Raw genomic sequence first — 20,468 nt, 5'->3', positions numbered from 1 at the left:
GAAGATCTTAATACAATGCACATGCCGTATTGAGAGTTGGAGTGGCTATTTGGAATCTTGAGGCCTGTTAGGAATATCATCTCGCTGCGAGGAGCTGCAGAGGGGGGGAAGAGAGAGAGGTAAGAAACTGAGAAGGTCATTGTCCTGTAACACAAGTGGATGGGCTGTCTTAGGAATGACCGCGCAACTCTGACGTTGCTTGACTTTAGCCCCTTGGCCCAGGTCTTGTCCCAGCACTCGCACACGTGGGGTCAGTTGTTTCAGTGTTGAGGGTGGGAGAGAACAGCACTGGTGTGTCCAGCATTTTTCTGGTCATTGGCATCTTCCTCCCACACAGCGGTTAATTAGAGTGTTCCTGACAGAAAGGGAGCCAGCATGTTTTGCCCCGTGTAGCCGTGGGCCCTCTCCCCTGGAGGAGGCCGCTGGCTGGAGGGTGTGAAAGATTCCCAGGGTGCAGGCGGGGCGTGGGGTATTTGGTGGGGGCGTGTGAAGAGTGTTGTACACTCTGTGTGGCGGCTCAGACATGTGTCGGGAGCTAACTGCTGTGACAGCACGTCAGTCAAGAGTCTGGGAGCCACTGTGCGGCACTGAATCACACTTCCTGGCTCTGCTCGGTGGTCCTCTTTACTGACTCCGCAGGAGCTGCCTACAGCTTCAGAGCTCATGGGCACTCCGGAACATCTTTTCTGTTCCGAGCAATTTCCTGCGCTCCATCAAAATGGGTTTCCTTTTTTGCACCAGTACCTCTGGTCCATTGCACCATTGCGCTGGTGCATCTGCAAGGCCATTGTAGTTATCTGGCTCCGGAGTGTGCCACAGTTATCCCGTCAGCTTGTCTGTGGACACTGCAGTTCGTAAAGAAGGGATCGTAAAAACGAAAAAGTGCATGGCGATTAAATGCAAAATGGTGCAGGCTACTCACTCATTGCAGCACCGTTTTGAAGGTGAGAGCTGAAAACAAACAAATAAACTGGAGAAAAGCCCTGTCATAGCATGGTGTAGAACAACAGAATACTTCCTAGCCTGGGTTCCTCTTTTAATTATTTGTTTAAAAGTTTCATCAGCTAGAGAACACACTTGTATATCCAGGTCACTTATTCCTTGTCTGTCTGTTCTTAGTGAGTTTCTGAGTTAGCCTTTAACATATGCAGTACTCTCTATGGTTTGTCTGTTCATTAATTCTGATAACTTTGTGAAAAATCAAGACATGCAGTTACATTGTGTTACTATAAAGTGACACCAAGAGTTCTCAGCATAATCCCTACCCATAAAACCTGGAACAACATAAGGCATTTATGTAACTGGTCCATTTCATTAAAGACATTCATTTGGTTGTTCTTAAGTATGGCACTGTAATGTGTCTACTCTCAAATAAAGCGCCACAAAGTGACTGATTTCTCTATAAGTGAACTGCAGGAATTTGGTTTCAATGATCTTTTGTGTTTCACGAAGGAAAGCGTTGCAGCACAATAGTCACCTCAGCATCAGGTCATTCACTGATTGCCATTATTTACCCCATAAATAAAATGAATCTGAAACCAGTGGAGTCAACAGCTTGTCAGTCTTCAAGTTCCTGTGGTATAGTCAGCCAGACAAGAGTAAAGTCCCAAGACAAAACTCCAGACTACAGCACATGAACTCCTTATCTTTCCACTTGTGCTTGCTATGTTTCCTCTATGTGTGCACAAAATGTCTTCCTTTTGTTATTTGGCTTTTATTGGCCAATTGTTCATCCTTTGTCGACTGTTTCTTCAAAACATTGTCTTCCTCAAGCAACAATCTTCAGATGTTAGTACCTGGGAAGGCAGAAAAATGTTGGAGGAAAGGTCGGGTTTAAGTGTACAGGGTGTTCACACCTCTGCTTGCTCTAACATGGATCACTTGTTGCACTTTAGTAAAGCTTTCACTAATACTTCAGAATTGGGTCTGGAACTTCATTTATATATTCATTATAACATTAGATTAATTATAACTGTAAGATGCAAGGATAATATTAATTCTGTGGTAATTACCTTGTAACAAGCACCCTTTACTAGTAATCTGTTATCATCACATTTTTGTCACTCTTTTAATAACTTAGAAATATTTCATTTGTGAAATAATTATTAGTGCCTTTTCGCAACCCCTGATCTCAAGTTATTAAATAAAGTGTTACCATGTTTTTTAAGCTCAACTTAAGACGCCCTTTAGTGTCAGGAGCTAATTGTTGATAAGCATTTTGTTTCTACACTGGTAGCTGCTTGAAGGTCCATATGCTGGACTAAAGCCCACATCTGCTTTCATGTACAGATGGGCATGGCTGTCTGCTCGTCAACAACAATGCTGTGCAGAAGGATCCCCATTAACATGCTGAGCTGTCATTCCTTTAGTTGATCAGTCAGCAAGTCATTTGCAAGAGTACAGTCTCCTGTGAGGCTCAGTGTGGTCACAGCCCCCCTTCTGAAGATGGGAACAGTGCTGAAGAAAGCTGGCCCTGTTGTAGCTGTGGGTTATGTACAACACTTTAATCTGTTTTACATCTGGCTCTGGCTGCAGAAAAGAATGAACAGGGGGGGAAATGGATCAGTCTGCAGCCGAGGAGTGGCAGAGAGGATTAGGGTAGCTCTTGAATAACACCTGTCCGTCACTGACAGATCTTCTCATGCTGAGCTGCAGACAGAGATGGGAAGCACATGGGCAGCTCTGCTAAACTGTTTTTTTTTCTCTTTTAAACAGTTCTTTTACTTTGCATTTTTAGCATTCTCAGAAGGATTCGGGAGAAAAACAGCTGTGTGCCAACAAACTAGTGGGACACATCTAAAAGGAGCCATTATCACTCAAACCGTCCTCTGCATCTAAAATATTGCACTCTTTTAAAGGCCTGTTTTTACAGAAAACAGCATGCCTTTAAATAAGCAAGCAGTTAATGTTTTTTTTTTTTTTTACCAAAGACTTCCTTTTTTCTTCCAAGAAAACAAAATAGCAGAGGTTACAGGGCTGGGAGGGTGTCTGTTGAAGTAGCTCTTCCTGTGGTGTCTCTACAGTGTTTCTAGTAATCATTTCCTCCTTTAAAAAATTAATGAGGCAGTAAGATGTTAGAATGATACATGCCCTTTTCTTGCTGGCACTCTCCCTAGCACAGTCAGAGTGAAGATGTCAGGCGTTGATTTTGTAACTTGTCATCCTTAGAGATGTTGTTGCAAGTAACTTTACGGCTTCAATGATCAAGCTTTAACTCAAAGCTTTTCTTGGTCTGTGTTTAGTCTCGCCTACTTCTCTGACAGTATTTTATAGGTTACCGAAAGTCAGCTCTCAGCTTGTTGGCGTTATTGTTGTTGCTTACCCTGCTGTGACAGTACCAATTGAGTTTTTAAATAGACATGTCTCCTGATTATACAGTACACGAATTTGCACTTCTTTATCTGGGGGGGAAAGATAATCATTTTCCATTTGCGAGGGCAGAGTGTCTGTGTCTGTGTGCCACTGGGGCTGCAGGCATGGGACACTAACGTACCCCAACTCTTTGCTTTTTGTATTTTGCGCTGTCCAGGTGTGAGCTTCACCAAATGGGTCTGCCATGTCTGTGAAGTTTGTCATTGATTCCTGATCACCCTCCTGCCTCTATGAAGTACTTTCAGTGCCATCTTCATGATAACATTAGAAAAGCTATAAACAAGAGGAGCCCATTCGTTATTTGGTAGTTAGTAGCAATAGATGTAAGGATCTCATTCAGCAGTATCACGAAAGAAACCAGAGGATCCGCTTCAACAGTGTGGCTGGGTAACTTGTTCCACACACCCACAGTCCTTTGAGTAAAGAAGTGACTCCTGGTCTCAGCTTTTCAATGCACTTCCACATAATTTCCACTTGTGCCCCTGCTTCGTGATTCTCTGTCCGTTCCGTTGTGTAGTAAAACATGAACAGATTCTTCGGTGAGTGACGAGGGACATGACTCTCAAAACTAAAGTGAGGACAAAGGTTATGTGTGGGGTAAATGTAAGGATGGGGTGTGCATGCTGTGTTAATTGTAACAAGAAAGACTTTGAATTGCACTTATAAACAGAATAATATATATAAATGATTTTTTAGAAGGGAAATCTATTATTTAACCAGGATGGTAAGACTAGAGTAGTTGTGTTTATTCAGGATGTCCCTATATATTTTAAGAAGAAAATAAATTATACACGTAAGTCAACGACTGTGTTTAACTTAAAGGGGTTTTTCTGCAGTGAAAAGATCCAGCTCTTTAAACTATTCTGGGAAGAAGCGAAATGACAGAAACCGAATCTCAGACCCATGAATTCCCATTTTAGATGTTGTTTTAACTCCCTGACCTTAAATCTTATCTGATGTTTGCCTTATAATTTCCTAAAAGGTCCTCATCTGTATATGCAATAAAGAACTGTGACCTTCAATAAAGACTAAAGGTCATAGTTCAGCTGCTGTATATTTTATTAACTTACAACAAATACACAGAGCTCCTATAAGAAGAAGGAAAAGAGAAAGTCTTGGGAATTTCTGACAGACTATCTGTTAACATTGGCAGTTATACTCCAATCTATCAGTTTATCTACCTGTAAAATTACATTAGGCATGGTCACATGCTAGAACTCCTGATGGGAATATGTGCTGCTGTGGCGGACAGCTTGATTCCAAATTGGCAGCACACTCTTCACAGTTATAAATGTTGTGTTGTTCTGAATTCATTGGAATGAACATGTTGCTATTTAGTCAACTTCCTCAGAATACAGGACTAGCCTGTTGTGAAGAATGCACTACATTTATGGAATGAGGTTAGTACGTTTTACAGTATGAAACTTAGCCAGGGAAGATCAAAAGGGATTTTGTAGTCAAAAAAGTGTGTTTGAAATATTTAAAATCAATAAAGTGGACTATAAAACAGAAAAATAGCTTTTGGGCTCAACACTACATATTGAAGACTAACTGAGCACTGAGCGCTTATGATAACTGGAAATTGCATCATACAGGACAAGGTGGGAAGTCCTGTACATAAATTATTATGCTATACAACAAACCATTCCTGTACAGTTAGCCCATATAGGAATGTCTGTCGGCGTTTCCCAATGACAGCATACTTGTCGTTAATTAGTCAGTCATGTTGATGATCCCATTGCCTGAAGAAAGTAATTGCGGAAAAGCTGAAACTTGGATGCACGGCAGTGCTGTGTTCACAACAGCGCACCAGAAAAGGCAGAAATCTTCTGCTTCTAAACAAAGATATCCCATCTTGGTTTTGTCATTTTTACTGTGTGAATAAAGGCCATGAAGATCACCTTCTGAAATTCCTCCGTCTCTGCATTGTAAAGTGTCAAGAGATTCCCGTGAATGCACGTTATATCTGAAATAATGCCGTCGTCCTCACTGCACAATGGACGCAGCGCTCAATACCTTCTTCTGGTCTCCCCTTCATTTACATTGCAATGCGATTACCAGGCTGGGGGATGTCTTTGCTCAGCCCCAAACAACAAGTGTATCTAACCAGAAAGAGAACTATGAAGAATGGACTGCTTTATTCTGCGTTCCTCTTCGATTTTCAACATATTGAAATCTTGACAGTCACCGGGGGCTGTGGCAGAGGAGTTTGGTGTGATGACTCTGGTTTCGGTGACTCATGTTCCCTTTAATTCATTATGGCAATAATCTTTGCACGTAAGGATAGTGTGGATAATCGATATTACTTAAACCGCAATGTTTAAGGAGGAACGGAAGGGAAAAGTAGGCAGAACAGTTTTCTGCATTTAGGGAGGCAGTTTAGCGGCGGTAAGGCCAGTTCTGATGCTAACGTAGCAATCTCAGGACTAGATCTATACTTATTTTATTTTCCTGTGACCAGCACTTCACATTGGTATCTGTATTGAATATGTATTGCTTTCAGAATCCATTAATTGATTAATTGACATGATTGTCTGGCATTTCACAGGCATAATACTATTCCTACCTTCTTCAGTTTGGTGCTGTATGAAATGAACCTACTGTGCATTGGTTTTATGTTCAAGCAATAAAAATGAAATGAAAATGAATTACTTTTGGATCTCATTATATGAACCTGGGGATTAGGTTACATGCGTCTAAGTGTGTTAGTTTTTTTTTTGTAACACTGTATGTATCTCATTAAGCGATTCATATCCTGCCCAGTGGATATCTGTAAAAATGATCATTAATGACCTCTATATCCACATATAATTCAATTGGAGCCAGTGATGAATGTGTAGATTAGAGTCATTTTCATTGTCTTAAGAGCATTGTCTGTAAGAAGTGAGTGTTTACCTCCTCCATCATTTATCTCCTGCACAGAGTCAGAAGAGTTTCCTTTTTCAGGTGAGTTGAATAGCAAGTGACCAAGGTAGAAATAAATATATTAGATGAGACAACAAGGATACGCCTGAAAGAGAAAATATCTTGGAAGTTAATTATTGTTAAATCCGTGTATTATTTTTTACCTGTTACTCGTATTGTTTTTAAATTGCCGTACTTTTGAAATAATAATTTGCAGGACTAAACAGAAATCTCCCATCCTGTGAAAATGTGTGTGTGTGTGCTTTTAAGTAAAAAGAACTCACTGGTTTTATAGTGTAAAAAAAACTGTGTTATGTTGAACTGTAAATAACATGTATGTTGCCATACGTTTAACAGAAGTACAGTCACATTACAAATATGTAACATCTGCACACTTAAAAAAGTATAACAGGTGCACAGGAGTAAAATATCAAAATACCCCAGGTTTTATCCCCAGGGCACAATCCACAGTGTGTTCATACAAGTCTCTTGTCTGCCTGGACTGGCTGGACTGCGGCCAAACTAGTTCAAAATATTTTTTGAACTTCAGGCAAAAAACTATTTGAGAATCTGACTCTTTGGCATTTTTTTTAATCCAGTCTTAAAACATGTTTGAATTGGCTTATTATTAATGCCTTTTTTACTTTTACTTTTGTCTGCTCTTTTTGTGATGGATTCCTTTTTTTATGTAGGGCTCTTGGGTTGTTGTTTTTTTTTTTTTTTACACGAAAGGCCTCTTTCTGCATTCCTCCGTGGGCTGGCACCGCCTGACCTCCCTAAAGTTCCCCCGTCGGAGAGGCAACCTCTCCCGCCTCTAGCCGATCGTCTGCTGGTGCCGACCGGCCGCCGCGTGCCACCCAGGTGGGACTGCACTTCTGTGGGGGGCGAAGTGTGTGCCCTGCTGTGTGTGAAGTGTCCTGGGACCCAGGCTATTAACAGATACCCTGGCATTTCAACAATAGAAGAAAACAGTAAGATCTCCGTGACACAGGGAGTTTCTTCCTTTTTCGTGGCTTATACAATCAAGCCCGTTAAAGGCTGCAGCCTTCGCTATGGTATCGTTATTATGTTTGCTGTACGGAGCTGATACTCAAGGATATGACCGTTCCACTAGTTTTTCAGAACTTGACCAAGCCAAGGATAACATGATTCCAGCTGCTCCTTCCCCCTTCACGTCACTGATTGGTGCTCTGTCGCTGTTCTTTACACACACACACTCTCGCAGCTTTAAAACACATAAAACACACTTCTGAACTTTGAATGAACTACTGGGAATGTGCAGTAAACTAAACATTTACCTTTTGATGGAACGCAAATACATACAATACAAAAGAATTATTAATGAACGTTCCTTTAATATAAAGTTATTTTTAAACCTGTCATGAGCTTCATAGACGGAACAGCATACATACCACATTAATCCCAGAAACTGAATAGCCCAAGACAGGCTCCGGGATTTTTATAAGCACATAAGATCAGTGGCTATCTGAACGCTCTGTGTATTGCTAAATGTTAGGACACAATGGCAGTACAATTTTTTGTAGGTGCGGTTATTCAGTATTTAGTATGTCTTCTATGAAGAAATTATTACTAGTCTGTGTCTGAAATGTGTACTGCATTGATGAATAAGGTTCCATCTAGCCTTTCAGTTAACCTTTTATTGCCTTCAGGATAATGTGACTGAGAAAAAGGATCAAAGCAAAAAAGCCAACTTTCTCTCTTTTTGTAAAGTACGTCTGATAGAAAGCAAATGTTTGCGCTTGTATCTGTTCTTTTTCTTTTTAATAAACAGAACCTTTCAATTAATCATGGTGGTTTATCAGTTTTCCTTTGTTACTAGATCTAATCAATCAAACATCTTTGCAAGGTATTCTTTCGAAATCTTCAGAGCTGTTGTTTGATGGTGCTCTCAGGGAACATGCTTTAACTTCTCTGTTCAGACCTATTCATAGTTTCATGAGTTGTCTCAGAACTAACTCGTTGATCTTATCTGAAGAACAAACATTGATAATTATACAGTACCTGTCAGCAGGAGGCCGAAAGCTATACTAGAACAACCCATTTAACAACTGACATGTGATTTAAGGCCTGTGTTTACAAATGATGTAATTATATTCCTTAACAAAGCAAAACATAAACACTTTGTGTGTCCTTCCTGAATATGGTCGAGGGGGTCATTGGACTACCCAATATGAAATCAGCGCTCCTGTATCACAGCAACAATAGTGATGATCAGAACAGGAAATAGAAATACGAACGATGGCAATATCTGATGTGAAAGAACAGCTCTGCTGGGTCAGTGAGGGTCAACAGCCCTTGTAAAAGCGACCCAGCTGTTCCTCTTCATTTTTTTTTGTCGTGTTTTCTCGGGTGGAGGAGAAAATCTGTCTCATTAGTTCACACGCTGCATTCAGATTCTGTGCTACAATGCTGAATAGCGCGCAGAGCTCAGAAAGCAGAGGACAGCGGATTCCTGACCTCATGTTACCAGCCTGTGAGCTTGAAGGGAGTGGAGAGAAAGAGGAAACCTGGAGCTTAGACCTAGTATATACTTTAAGCGTAAGCTAGCAGTGCCAGCAACACTAGGGCCTGTTCTAGGAAATACACAGCCAGGGAACATTAACAGCGCACACGGAAGAAGACCACCCCCCTGCTTCAGCTGTCTGTCTGTCCAAAGAGCATTATATTGTACTTCTGTCTGTCCCAGTGGAGAATCTTCCTGTTTACTTGTGATCAGCACATGGTAACTCATCATTTGTTTACAACGGTTTCAACAAAACTGAAGTCTGAAGGGAAAACTTGGCTTTGTCAGGGGGAGGAAGAGCTGAGAGCTCGACCTAGCTTCAAAGGACCCATTTCCATAATTGCCCTGTAACTTCAACAAAATAAATCTGAAGGGCTACGCAAAGCTCGATCTTTCAGATGACTACACCGCAAAGGCCTGGCAGCTCCAGTCCAGTCCGACTTGTTGCCATTCTTTTTCACCGCGGGCATTCAGGCCTCTAACCTCCCAACAAAAGGCGTGAAATCGGTGTCCTCCCTCAGTCCCGATCCATCCCCAAAGAATAAAACTTTCTCCGGGCTTTTGTCTCTTTATCCACCCGACGGATCCCTGGAAAAAACCGGGTGGGGGCAGACAGAAATTGCGCGACAGAAACCACGATGCTCTGGGGGAGCCACGAGCTGAGGAGAAGAGCCTAACCTCTCCCCAAAAGGTCTCTTTGCTTCTCACCTTTGCAAATAAAGAAGAATCACAATTTAGTTTCGCTAACCGTAATAGTTTCTTTTTTTTCCCTGGGAGGGGAAGAGACCTCCACACGTCGAGTGTTATTTCTCTGTATGTATTCCCCGGAAGAGTTCACGTTCTCAACTCCTCGGTGCTCCCGAAGGGTACGGCGGAGTGTTCCTTTTACAGGCAGAGTCCTGAACGTGGAGTGTGTCCCAAGGCTGCAATAATTTGCCATTTCCATAACATGTTGCGGAATGCTGCTCCATGGATTACAGTCACACACACACAACCCCACCCCACTCACTCACTCTCTGTCAGGTTTTTTTTTTTAAAGTGAACTCTGACATACTATCATAGTTCCAAAAAAGAGCAGCTTTTTTGTCCTGTGATGTTGACTGAGGACAATCAGCAGTGCCTTATAAAAGGATTAGCGGACTGGACAATGGGACCCAGCTTCTTCAAAGCCGGACCCTCACCACAATGGAGGTGACATTTGTACATCCCGGGGCCTTAGCTGTGGGTGAGAGAGAGTGCTGTCCGGGAGGTGACAGGGAACAATGAAGGAAGATGAGAATGGCTAAAAACACAAGTCAGCCTCCTTTGTTCACGCCTTTATTTCCATTCATCGGCCCAGCAATGGGAAGCCCCTTCTGTTTATTTACTCTTTATTATTGTTTTATTCAAATTACCGCTGATAGCTCCATTCGCAGGCCCCCAGCAATAAGCCGTGCCAAGCGTCCCTCGCTGGCTCGACTGAAACTCCGAATCTTTCAGGAAGACAGATTCGATTTATTTTTAATCGATTCAATATTCTTCTTCTCTGCTCAAGCGGGATGCCACGGCGCACTCTTCCAAGAGCTGCTTCGCTATGTGCTGCAATTTCATTTTTATTAACAGTGGAGGGGAACACTGCTTGAAATAACAAAAGCAACGTGATTAATGATGAAATGTAATTTATGTATACTCCAAGTGTGACTGCCTGCTGTGTGCACCTTGCATCTCACACACTTGAAGGAACTGGACACAAGCACACATGACGACAGCTATTTATAGAGTCACCCCCGATTCTCACTGTGGTTTTATTTTCATTCACCAAGACAGCAGGTCATCTTATTTTCTCTTTATGTATGCTGTGGAAAGATAGTTCGATCCTTACTTAAAGTACAAATGCGCAACAACATGTTTAAGATGATACCCATGATGTCTTTATGTTCTTGTCATTTGCATACATAGCTAGATATTAGTGATTAAGGACTTGCTGCAGTGAGATACGTCTTATACTGGCTGCCCTGGGAAAGCTGTGAGGCTTTCTTCCTCCCCCTGCTGGTGGGGCAGTAACAAAAGTCATCTGCCCTGGGCAGAGAAGCACACTGGCGTGTGCTGTGGAGCAGTGAAGTGACAGTAGCTAGAAGGAACTGGGAGTCCATCTTAAGAGATCTGCCCTGGTGTGGTGGTTAACATGATAAATATGTCTGTCCATTTGGTGCGGATCAAGGTCTGTGGAATGGGAATTTTTCCAATGGAATGCTCCTCACATTAAGCTGGGTGACCATTTATTTATCAAAATACAGTTCTCGGCAAAATACGTGTCAGGGCCTTGAGAAAATCAGCCCAGTGGTACAGTTTGTGTTTTGCGGCAGAGAAAAGCAGCACCTTTTAATAAAGGCCATATTGTGTCAGCTGGTGAAAAGGTTGGCGCTTTAGAGGTCAGTGGTTTCTTTCCACCACTGGGTACCAGCATGCGATTAACCCCCATGATTCCTTGCACACATCCAGCGTAACACAGTAAGAATGATGCTATTTTATCAGATAGGTCAATCGAGAACAAATTCTGATTGACAATAATGGCCTGTAAAAACTCAATGGCAGAGTATGTCTTGGAGCAAGTACATTGCACTGGGGTTAAAGTTACAGCATATCATCAAGGATTTGAACCTGTAACCCTCTACTCCAGAGTCCATAGTCCATTGCCCTACCTACAGCTCAGCACTCTACATTGGGTGGCGAAGACTCAAATATGGCACCAGCGGTAATGACATTTATACATTTTTACACTATTTAAAAAAATAGTTCCACCAAATATTTAGGCCCAGAAGGCAGGCTGGTTCCGTCTTTGCGTGCTGCAACTCTTGAGCACCTATTACATAGCCGAGGGAGTGGAGAAAAAAGAGTGGATTGGAAGGGTGAGTGAACATGGTGGTGTGTGTGGGGGGGCTAGACAATGAAAGTGTTAAACATCAGTCAGTTCGTGTCTTGGATGTCTGTTTTCCCTTTTTCATTCCCCGAGCAGTTTCAAAGCATATTCTCCAGTGTGTTTGCAAAAGGCTCTCTGTTGGAGTATTTAACATTGCTAGGAGCGAAGGAATAGAAGAGGAGTCAGTGTTGATTATTCCTCATCAGCCACAAGGACATCCACTTAACGTGTGAATAAATGAGTGACACGCCATGCCCTGCTGGAAATGGCCTCCGTGTAGCTCTAAGCGAAATGTTAGTTAATGTCTTCCATTTGCTGAATAGTAGCAGACGCCTGTTGGACACGTAAGGCTGTACAGGCGGCCATGATTACTTTGTTTCTAGTCAAGCATTTTAATCAGTAATTTTATGCACTGATCAGAGGAAGCCAGCTAACGACTCTCTGCTCTCCTAGCGCTTGAAGTATCCCCTTTGCGGCATTTAAATGGAAGTCTGATGATCAATAGGGACGCTCCTGTCTGTTTCTCACCAGTTTCTTGTGAAGGCTTACTATATTCTCTGAACCCTGTAATTCCGTCACTCTGAATCAGTATTTATTTGGTTGCGGTGTTCCTGGCGAAGTATACGTATATGAAGCCGAAGCAATCTGTTACATTTTTTTTCCACATAAATACATTCAATATCCCTGTGTGCTAAAGGTCAAAAGGACCAATAGTGAATTAACCGCAAAAAAAAATGAACATTGTGGGAAACGCAAGCTAGCAATTAAAAAAATAAGCATATAAACTCATGAAGCAGTTATTGGAGTTATATCATTTTCTGAGACTGAATTAAGAACTCCTGACATAGAAAAAAGTCTGATTTAGGCACATTATTATTGTTGTTATTATTATGTGTGTTTACTTTTCGAACTTTTTTGGTAGTAGTACTAGTATCGTTGTTACTGTTGTTATGTATTTTTGTTGTTGTTGTTGCTGCCGCTTTGCGTTTAGCGCGGATTGAACGCGCCGTCCCTCTCTCCCAGGCCCACTGAGGCGGCCGGCGGGCGAGTGTCCTGGTCACTATGGCGCTGGGGAACCTCCTCGGCCGGAGCTGGTAGCGCGCCGCCGAGAGAAAGCGGGCTTAGAGCAGAAAGATGATGACATCAATCAGTGTCAGGCGCGGACGCTGTGATTTATGAATATGCATAATGAGCGCTCATTTAGAAGGGGGGCTTCGCGGGAAGATAATTGATTAGACAGGAAGACAGCATGGAGAGAGGAGCAGGGGAGGGCCAGCTTCTCTCTAAAATCAAAAGCTCGAGTCCCAGCTCCTTCCCTTCGGCCGGGTCTCTAAGCCAAGGCATTTGCAGGAGCTCTTACTGCTGGAAACCGGGAGCCCTGTCGTTAGCGGTGATCAATCTGTTCGTCCTGACCGCCTTTCACTGCGATTAAAATGCTGAACTCAACGTCCAGGCGACATGAACTATTACCTGTTCTGTTTCTTCTTTTTTTTCCCCTGAAATAAGTCTTTCTATGGTCTGGCGTTTTATTACTTTTTGGAGTGTTTAAACTATTGTTCACTAAATCTATATTTTCAGCGTTTTTTCCAAGTGTGAGTCCAACTGCCGGTGTTTTCTTTAAAAGGCATGAACAGCGCGAAACCGTTGAGATATTCTGATCATTTTGATTTCAGAAAGGGCCCGAAATAGTTTATTTTCTTTTGTGCATCACATGTAAAGCATAAAAAAATGACCAAGGCTTCTACAGTTCCCCTCTATCCGCTCTTAAAAGGTTTTAAGAAATGGTGCCATGGTTTTCAAACCTGGTACAATGCCTGAATCCATGTACGCTTTGCTTAACTTTCTTGCACCCCAGTGTAACCTGTAGCATTTTTCTCCCTTGTGATTTTATAGATTTAACTAGAATAAATAACCCTTGATTTCCGTCCTTCTCATTTAGAAGCCTGCTGCGAAAATCTGGATTTTTCCCTTTAATTTACGGCCTTGCATCACTGAGAATAACCTGCTCTCAGTGCAGAATCAGCAAATAACAACGAACATTGCCGATAAAGTCGAAACTATCGATTAAAAATCATTTCCACCCCGTTCCAAGGCGTTGCGCTTCTGTGCTCTGAACGTTTAAATTCTTGAGTAACCTCTGCAGTCTTAATAAATCTACACACTTCTGAACAGTCACTAACCAGTAAAGAAAATGCAGGAAACGCGCAAATTGTTTACTTTTTTAAATTAGTATTTGCCAAAATGTGTTGAAAAATAAGAAAATGTGAACCCAAATGGAAAACTTAATTTAATTAAATCGATAGCATTTAACTCTTCTACATATGCCAATTGATAAAGCAATCTGAACACGTATAATGATGACTTTTCGCTTCTATATGTATGTGTATAACCTATTGTGAAAATGTTTGAGATGGTTCTAATTTAATTGCGGCGTTTTAATGATGTTATAACAGGGACATCTTGTCATCAGCTGTCTGTTTTAATTTTCGCAAAGAGATCGGACAATTCAAAGAAGAAATTCCAATGTTTAACAACTCTGAAAAGTGATTTTGTTTATTAAGGGAAAAATAAAATTATTTTAATAGAACGGAAAATAAACCTTTCTGAAATGAAACTATTATATTGGGGCAAAGTGAGCGCATAAAATTTATTTTTAAGAGATCGTTTTGTGACGACCCGCACATAAATCGCTCAAATTATTCAGTTCACTACAGGCGAGTAGAATTAAATGAACAAGATACAAAAAATCTGTGTTCGTTAATAATAAAAGTAAGTACACTAAAAATAAGAGGGGACAAAATACAATTTTACTTAAACTACTTGTTTAGTTGTAAAACTATCGGATTTTTAATTATTTAAGGGAAACACGAATCTCTTCCATTTTAGTCGACAGTTCAACACTTGGTGTTCTGATTATTTTACTGATAGAAAACTATTTTCATATTGTCGAGTTGTGTTGACAATTTTCGTTTTAGACAAATTTATGGATTTTTTTTTGGAGTTTTCACGTTTTGTTTCGCTCTCAGTCACACTAATCAAGTTTTACATCAGGAAAAGGCGCAGAGCACATGTGTTTATAATTTAGCGGTGTTATAATTTGCGTGAAGATTAAAAGTGGTCGTTTTGAAGCACTTTACTCATTACAGAAACAATGTCGTTAATCCACGGTCCTGTGTCTGCTGTTGAACTGCCTAAGTACACTTTAATAAAACGAAAAATGTTTCAAGTACCGATAATATATTATTAGTGTTGTTAGTACCTGTAGTGGTAGGCCTAATTACATTGTTAGAAGAGATCGGAAAGTCTTACTATAGTACAATAATTGATATTTGCAGTATTTAATGCATTTTAACTATTTATAGATATTTTAACCATTGTGTTTTAAGTGTCAATCGGCTTTTTCGTCTTCGTTTTTGAAATCTGAAGTCGTGTCTGGAAAAGCGACGCACTGATTACGGATGAGTGAAGCACTATGACCTGTAGAGGGAGCTCCAACTCCAACTTTAGTCCGATAACTTCCAAAGCTGCCGAATATGTAAATAATCTTTGAATAAGAAAAACAAACATAAATAAATAATTTCACAATATAATGGAAGCATATGGGAGGCAGTTCTAAATCAATGTCTCGTTTGGAATTTCAGCTTAAATCATTAAACAGCTAAATCATCAGAAACGCCTATATGTTTATGCATGGTATTAAGAATTGTTTCCACAAGAAAAAAAACATTTGGAAATGATAGTATTTAACCTTTAAGCCAAGTATTTTAAAAATCTGCATTATATTCTCATAATTTAATACATCCTTCCTCAATTTTCCCAACAGCATACGACTTTAAGCCAATAATTTAAAACAACGATATATTTTAATTTGCAGGGTATGCCTTAATGTATAACACCCTACAGCACTCAAAACCAACCTACGCTTTAAGATTATTATACTCAATTACACGCCGTGCACACCAGAATCCTTAAATATGAAAATATTTTAAATCCACATAGGAGATGGAGTCTTACTTATCAACGCAACTTAAAAACATACCCGCCTAAGGCAATTAGCGTAATACGGTTACTTCTATATAAAAATATAACAACAACTAAAGCACGGTGTAAATTCCACAGCGGGGAACGCGAAACGCGTTTTTTTTAAATACGTCCCTTTGACTTTATACCTGCAACGCCCAAACCCTCCAAAGAAACGAGCTGATAAAGTTGAAACAGTTCATTTATTAGCCAAAATATATACTTTCTTGTACAATTTCGTTCACACGTATGTACATTTTTCTTTTCTTTATATACAAAACATTTTGGACACCAAATTCTCACCGAACTTACAAAAAGAAACCTCACAGACTACAGTTTCGTACAATATTACATTAGCAGTTTTACACAAGACATGCTTACAAGGTAAGTGTACAGAGAACTGTTATTTTACATTCCTTACAACGAGTAAAAATTGAAATACAAAAGACTATGAGGAAGACAGCGCCGATAAAACCATCGCTGCTTCTAGCTGGTTCTGAGGCCTGAAAAATATGAAAAAAAAGAAATGTTAAACTACACGTAACTGGCGTGTAACTCGCTCTGAAAATATAATGTGTAAATTAGATCATGTCGAATCAAACCAGTAGTAATCGAGAGGAAATTGATTAATAAAATGAATAAATCTGAGGGTTATAAACTGTTATAGTACGTGTTTTACTGTATATAGGTTGGTTTAATTGGAGACCTCAAGTGAGCAAAGCTTGTTCGAAATGTTACACATTCAGCTGTTGACAAACTGCAATAATAATAATAATAATATTAATAATAATAATAATAATTTTAATATTGTCTAAAAACAAAGCGGTTTTTGCTTTGTCTATTTTAATTTTGCTCCATATATTTTTGTATAACTTAATCGTATGCTCTGAAAAGCATTTTACTCGTATGTAACAGAAAATAAACAGCCTCTGAGGGTGATGAAAATGGAAACATTCTGGAGTCTTAAAAAAATAAACCGAATCTACAGAGGAAAAGAAATGAAACAGTGTCTTACCGTCTCTGAACTGGGTGAAAGGCTGTTTTCAACAACCTCTTCTCTGCTTCCAAGGCACTAGATCTGTCTGAAATAATAATAATAACGACGATGACGATAAATCATATGATTTGATTGCAGCAGCTAGTTCTGTTACACGTGTTCTAAAATAATCCATGGTCAAGTATAATGATATTAATTTAGGATTTTGTGCGGCGACAAAAACTTACATGTTAATACACTAACACTAATTTATAAACCGCATAATACTGTGCAAATGTATTTAAAAAAAACGATTACATTATGTTGTATGTGAAACACATTTCTGCTCCTGGGAGCAACATTAAAAGTCGCCATTCCTTCCACGAACTTTAACTGGTAAAACTTAGACCATTGCCACAGGTTGAGTTCTGTGCATAAACTTTCTTACGTCGGCTACATAATTCCGTCAGCGAAACATAAACACTAACAAAAACGCATATATATTTTTAATATTTGTGGCTTTTTTTATTTGCGACGGAGAGATCATCAAGACCAAAAACAAAAAAACAACACTATTTTTAAAATGTAAATTATTTAATCCCTTTAGTTCCCCGAGAGTCAAATCAAATAGCGTATAGGTTGTTCATTTTAATAAGTCATTCTAAATAAATACATCCCACTTAGACTGGACATGAACACAAAAGCCATACCTGTATCTAGATCTAAAGTTCTGCAAATATATATCTATCACAGGGCTAATTCACTTACATTAAAGCCTCTGCTTTAGGATGAAGTACAAAGGCTGGTTTTATCAGAATATTTGCAAACTTTTAAGTTTTAAGAGGCGCTTCCAGTATTTGGGGGGGGGGGGACAATTAGAACTAGAAATACTAAAAAAGAAAAAAAAACTTTCGTACAGTCTGACAAGTACCTGTTACTGCTGATTCTGTGTTGTTGTTCTGCTCCTCTGACGGTCTACTGTACATCGCCAGGCCAGCGTTAGTCGAACCCTGGTTTGCCAGTCCCAGGTAATGGCTGGAGTTTATTAGAGCGAGCTGGTGCGCCGAAAAAGCTCTGTTTGTCCAGTTCTGAAGTTTCCCTACGGGACAAGAAATGAGTCTGTGTGGAGGAAGGATGGCTGGTGTGGCAGGCACGGCTGGGGTGCCGCTAATTTGGGGAGACTTTCTGGGATTGTCCGGAGTCGTAGCCGTCTCTGCCAGAGACCATATTTTGGGTTTCTGGGCAGGGGCCGCGTTATTTTCTGAGGGGGGAGAGTGGATGGAAACGGGGTTCATTTTGTGCTGCTCGCCGTTCGGCTGCCTCGCCTTGATCTCTAACGGGTGGTGGTGCTCCCCACGGTCGCCGTGTATTTCTTGACCCTCTTTTACGACGGATTTTAAAAACCTCTCGTCCGGTCCCTCTAAGTCCTCGTAGCCGTCGGAGATCTCCGAGTCGCTCCTGCCGTCCAGTTTCAAATCAGAGTGTAAGTCTCCGTCCTGGTCATCCAAGTCGTCCTTGCTTTCGATATTTTCCGTGTCGATGTTTTCTAAATCGATTTCTTCATCCTCCTCCCTCTTGTCTCCTTCCTCTCCTTCGTGATCGCTGCCGTAAGCATTCCCTTCCTCGTCTGTCCGGCTCCGTGGGGTCCAGGTCATCTTGTTCTCCTTCTTTAGCCGTCTCCTGGCGTTGGCGAACCAGGTGGACACTTGCGTGAGGGTCATTTTGGTGATGATGGCCAGCATGATTTTCTCCCCCTTGGTGGGGTACGGGTTTTTCCTGTGCTCGCTGAGCCAGGCCTTCAGCGTGCTGGTACTCTCCCTGGTGGCATTTTTGGGTCTTGATGGGTCACCGAACTGGTACTGGCCGTACGGGTAAAACGCTGGGTGATGGTGTGGGAAACCAGGTGGCTGTACGCCGGGACTGTCTTTCAACTCATACTGGGCGCCCTAGATCAACAACACAAAGGGGAAAAACAAAATCAACAAAGATGGGAAAAAAAAAGTTGCCGAAGACCTGCAAAACAGATTTCCTGAATTGCTTGATTTTATTTTTTCGATGATCTACACCAGCACTATACATACCACTGTGTGCTCTTGTGACAAATCTCTGAAACTTTTGCCACCACCAGGTATACAGGAAAAACAAGCTGCGCAGAATTCACGCTATCACGTATCCTGCATGACTGCGTAAAGGCCTCTGTTACAGTTATTTTTGATCGCTCCCAAAATAAATGCAACACAGAAAAATGTTGTGCTTTCACTGCTCGGTGCATGAATCTTTCAACGTGTTATTGCTGCTGGGCTTGGGAGAGGGTACCTGCAGTTCTGCCCGAGTGGTTCCGTTGCTCTTGAGCTCTGTAGAGCTCAGAGCTAAAACTGCTGCCCCTTCGGCTTCAGAAGATTTCTGTAGTTTTTCCTCCCCAAACTGCGCACTCACACAGAAAACACCGGGCGTTTCCATTTTGTTTTCGAAATATACTGGGACAGCCTTTTTATTAGAAATAACCGCGGTATATTAAAGAAATTGAAGTATCAAAAGATCCGCAGTACACCACTAAGTTTTTTTTATACTTCACCAGCCTGTTTCTTAGTAATTTCTTATATTTAAAAACAATTGCGCTCCTGTTATAGGATTATTAGTAAACGTAGCCTAATAATAGCATTTGAAGTATCTTGGGGAAAAAAAACTAAAACATTTAATCTGCATTAAATGTGTACTCGTTTATTGAAAGCGGGGATTTTTTTCAATAGGACATTTTGAAAAATTTTCTGCGTCGTAAAACGAATTTATTTCTCTAGAACTCATCCAAACTGCTGACAAAATCGAAACTTTTTTTAAGGCGGAACAAGAAAAAAAAAAGCAAATCACCGTGTAAGCGAATAAGTCAACTGCACTTACCAACTGAGGAAAAATTGAGATATCGTTTGAATAAGGGAGAAATGCTCCATATCCTTGCGCCGCAGCGAAAGGTGACCCGTACATGGTCGATAGCACGTTGGAGAGAGCCCCAGACGGGCTGAGGTCTGTCCCGGCTCGGGCACTGCCGATCCCCTGGCGCTCCGAGGCGTAGATCGGTCTGATGTACTGATATCCCAGCTGGGGGAACGACATGGTCGTTGGAAAGGGCTTCTGTAGTCACAAAAAGCAGAGAATCGCCCCTTTTCTTGCTCTACGGTATCCACTTTACAGTGAGTGTAACTGTAAGGGAAGTCTAGGTTTCCTCATACAGAGCCAGTGTAAACGATCCGATTGTACTTTCCTCTCTCACTTTCCTATTGATCTGAATGGACTAAGGTCAGGTCCTTACAGATTGCCTTAGATTATTGGGACTCTTAGCTCTGATTGACATTTCTAGTCGTTCAGAAGCCCCTCCTATTCCTTAAGTCTCATACCCTGCTCTCTCTCTCTTTCGCTCTCTCTCTCTCTAACTCGCTCAGTTTGTCGCTGTATTTCTTCTTAATGTGTGTACTGACGTTGCGATCTCTTATTTGAATGGGTTTCAAATCTCATTCTATGACTCGCCAATCATCTCATTTTGTTTTTGTATGCCCCGGCCCTGCCCCAATTTTAGCACTTATTCTCTTATTTGCGGTCATCCGCTCAAATGATGGATATTTAAATCTCCTACAGTGATTAACTTCAGCGAACGTCTGTTTTTTTTTTAAAGATACAGTCGTACCCGCGGATAAGTTCCTTGTCTCTACGTGTGTGAATACCACACGAACGCCGGAGGTTGTATTCAGAATATAAGGCACAGAGTTGCTATTTTAACT

The 20,468-nt window shown here is 41.0% G+C and overlaps 2 protein-coding genes across 2 annotated transcripts in view; one reads left to right on the top strand and one right to left on the bottom strand.

Annotated features, from left to right (window-relative positions):
- Positions 1 to 20,468, top strand: part of fto (FTO alpha-ketoglutarate dependent dioxygenase) — a 187,832-nt gene that overhangs the window by 141,076 nt on the left and 26,288 nt on the right. The gene's annotated exons all lie outside the window — the stretch shown is intronic.
- Positions 15,904 to 20,154, bottom strand: irx3a (iroquois homeobox 3a). The gene is made up of 4 exons (XM_088613879.1): positions 19,594 to 20,154; positions 17,627 to 18,641; positions 16,735 to 16,801; positions 15,904 to 16,222 (listed from the first exon to the last, which is right to left on the bottom strand). The coding sequence occupies exons 1-4, from the start codon at positions 19,804 to 19,806 to the stop codon at positions 16,168 to 16,170; spliced, it is 1,350 nt and encodes a 449-aa protein (XP_088470005.1). The 5' UTR covers positions 19,807 to 20,154; the 3' UTR covers positions 15,904 to 16,167.

The sequence above is a fragment of the Lepisosteus platostomus genome, chromosome 20 (genome assembly GCF_059453375.1).
Source record: "Lepisosteus platostomus isolate fLepPlt1 chromosome 20, fLepPlt1.hap1, whole genome shotgun sequence".
Lineage (NCBI taxonomy): Eukaryota > Metazoa > Chordata > Actinopteri > Semionotiformes > Lepisosteidae > Lepisosteus > Lepisosteus platostomus.
Note: the sequence above shows the minus strand (reverse complement) of the source record. Positions and strands in the feature narration are given on the sequence as shown.

What these genes read in the sequence shown, in the direction of transcription:
- irx3a (XM_088613879.1), bottom strand. Translation starts at nt 19,806, where the DNA reads ATGTCGTTCCCCCAGCTGGGATATCAGTACATCAGACCGATCTACGCC. An exon ending in CACAGAATCAGCAGTAACAG is followed by an intron (nt 16,802 to 17,626) that starts GTACTTGTCAGA and finishes TTATTATTTCAG; the next exon opens with ACAGATCTAGTGCCTTGGAA. An exon ending in TTTCACCCAGTTCAGAGACG is followed by an intron (nt 16,223 to 16,734) that starts GTAAGACACTGT and finishes CATATTTTTCAG; the next exon opens with GCCTCAGAACCAGCTAGAAG.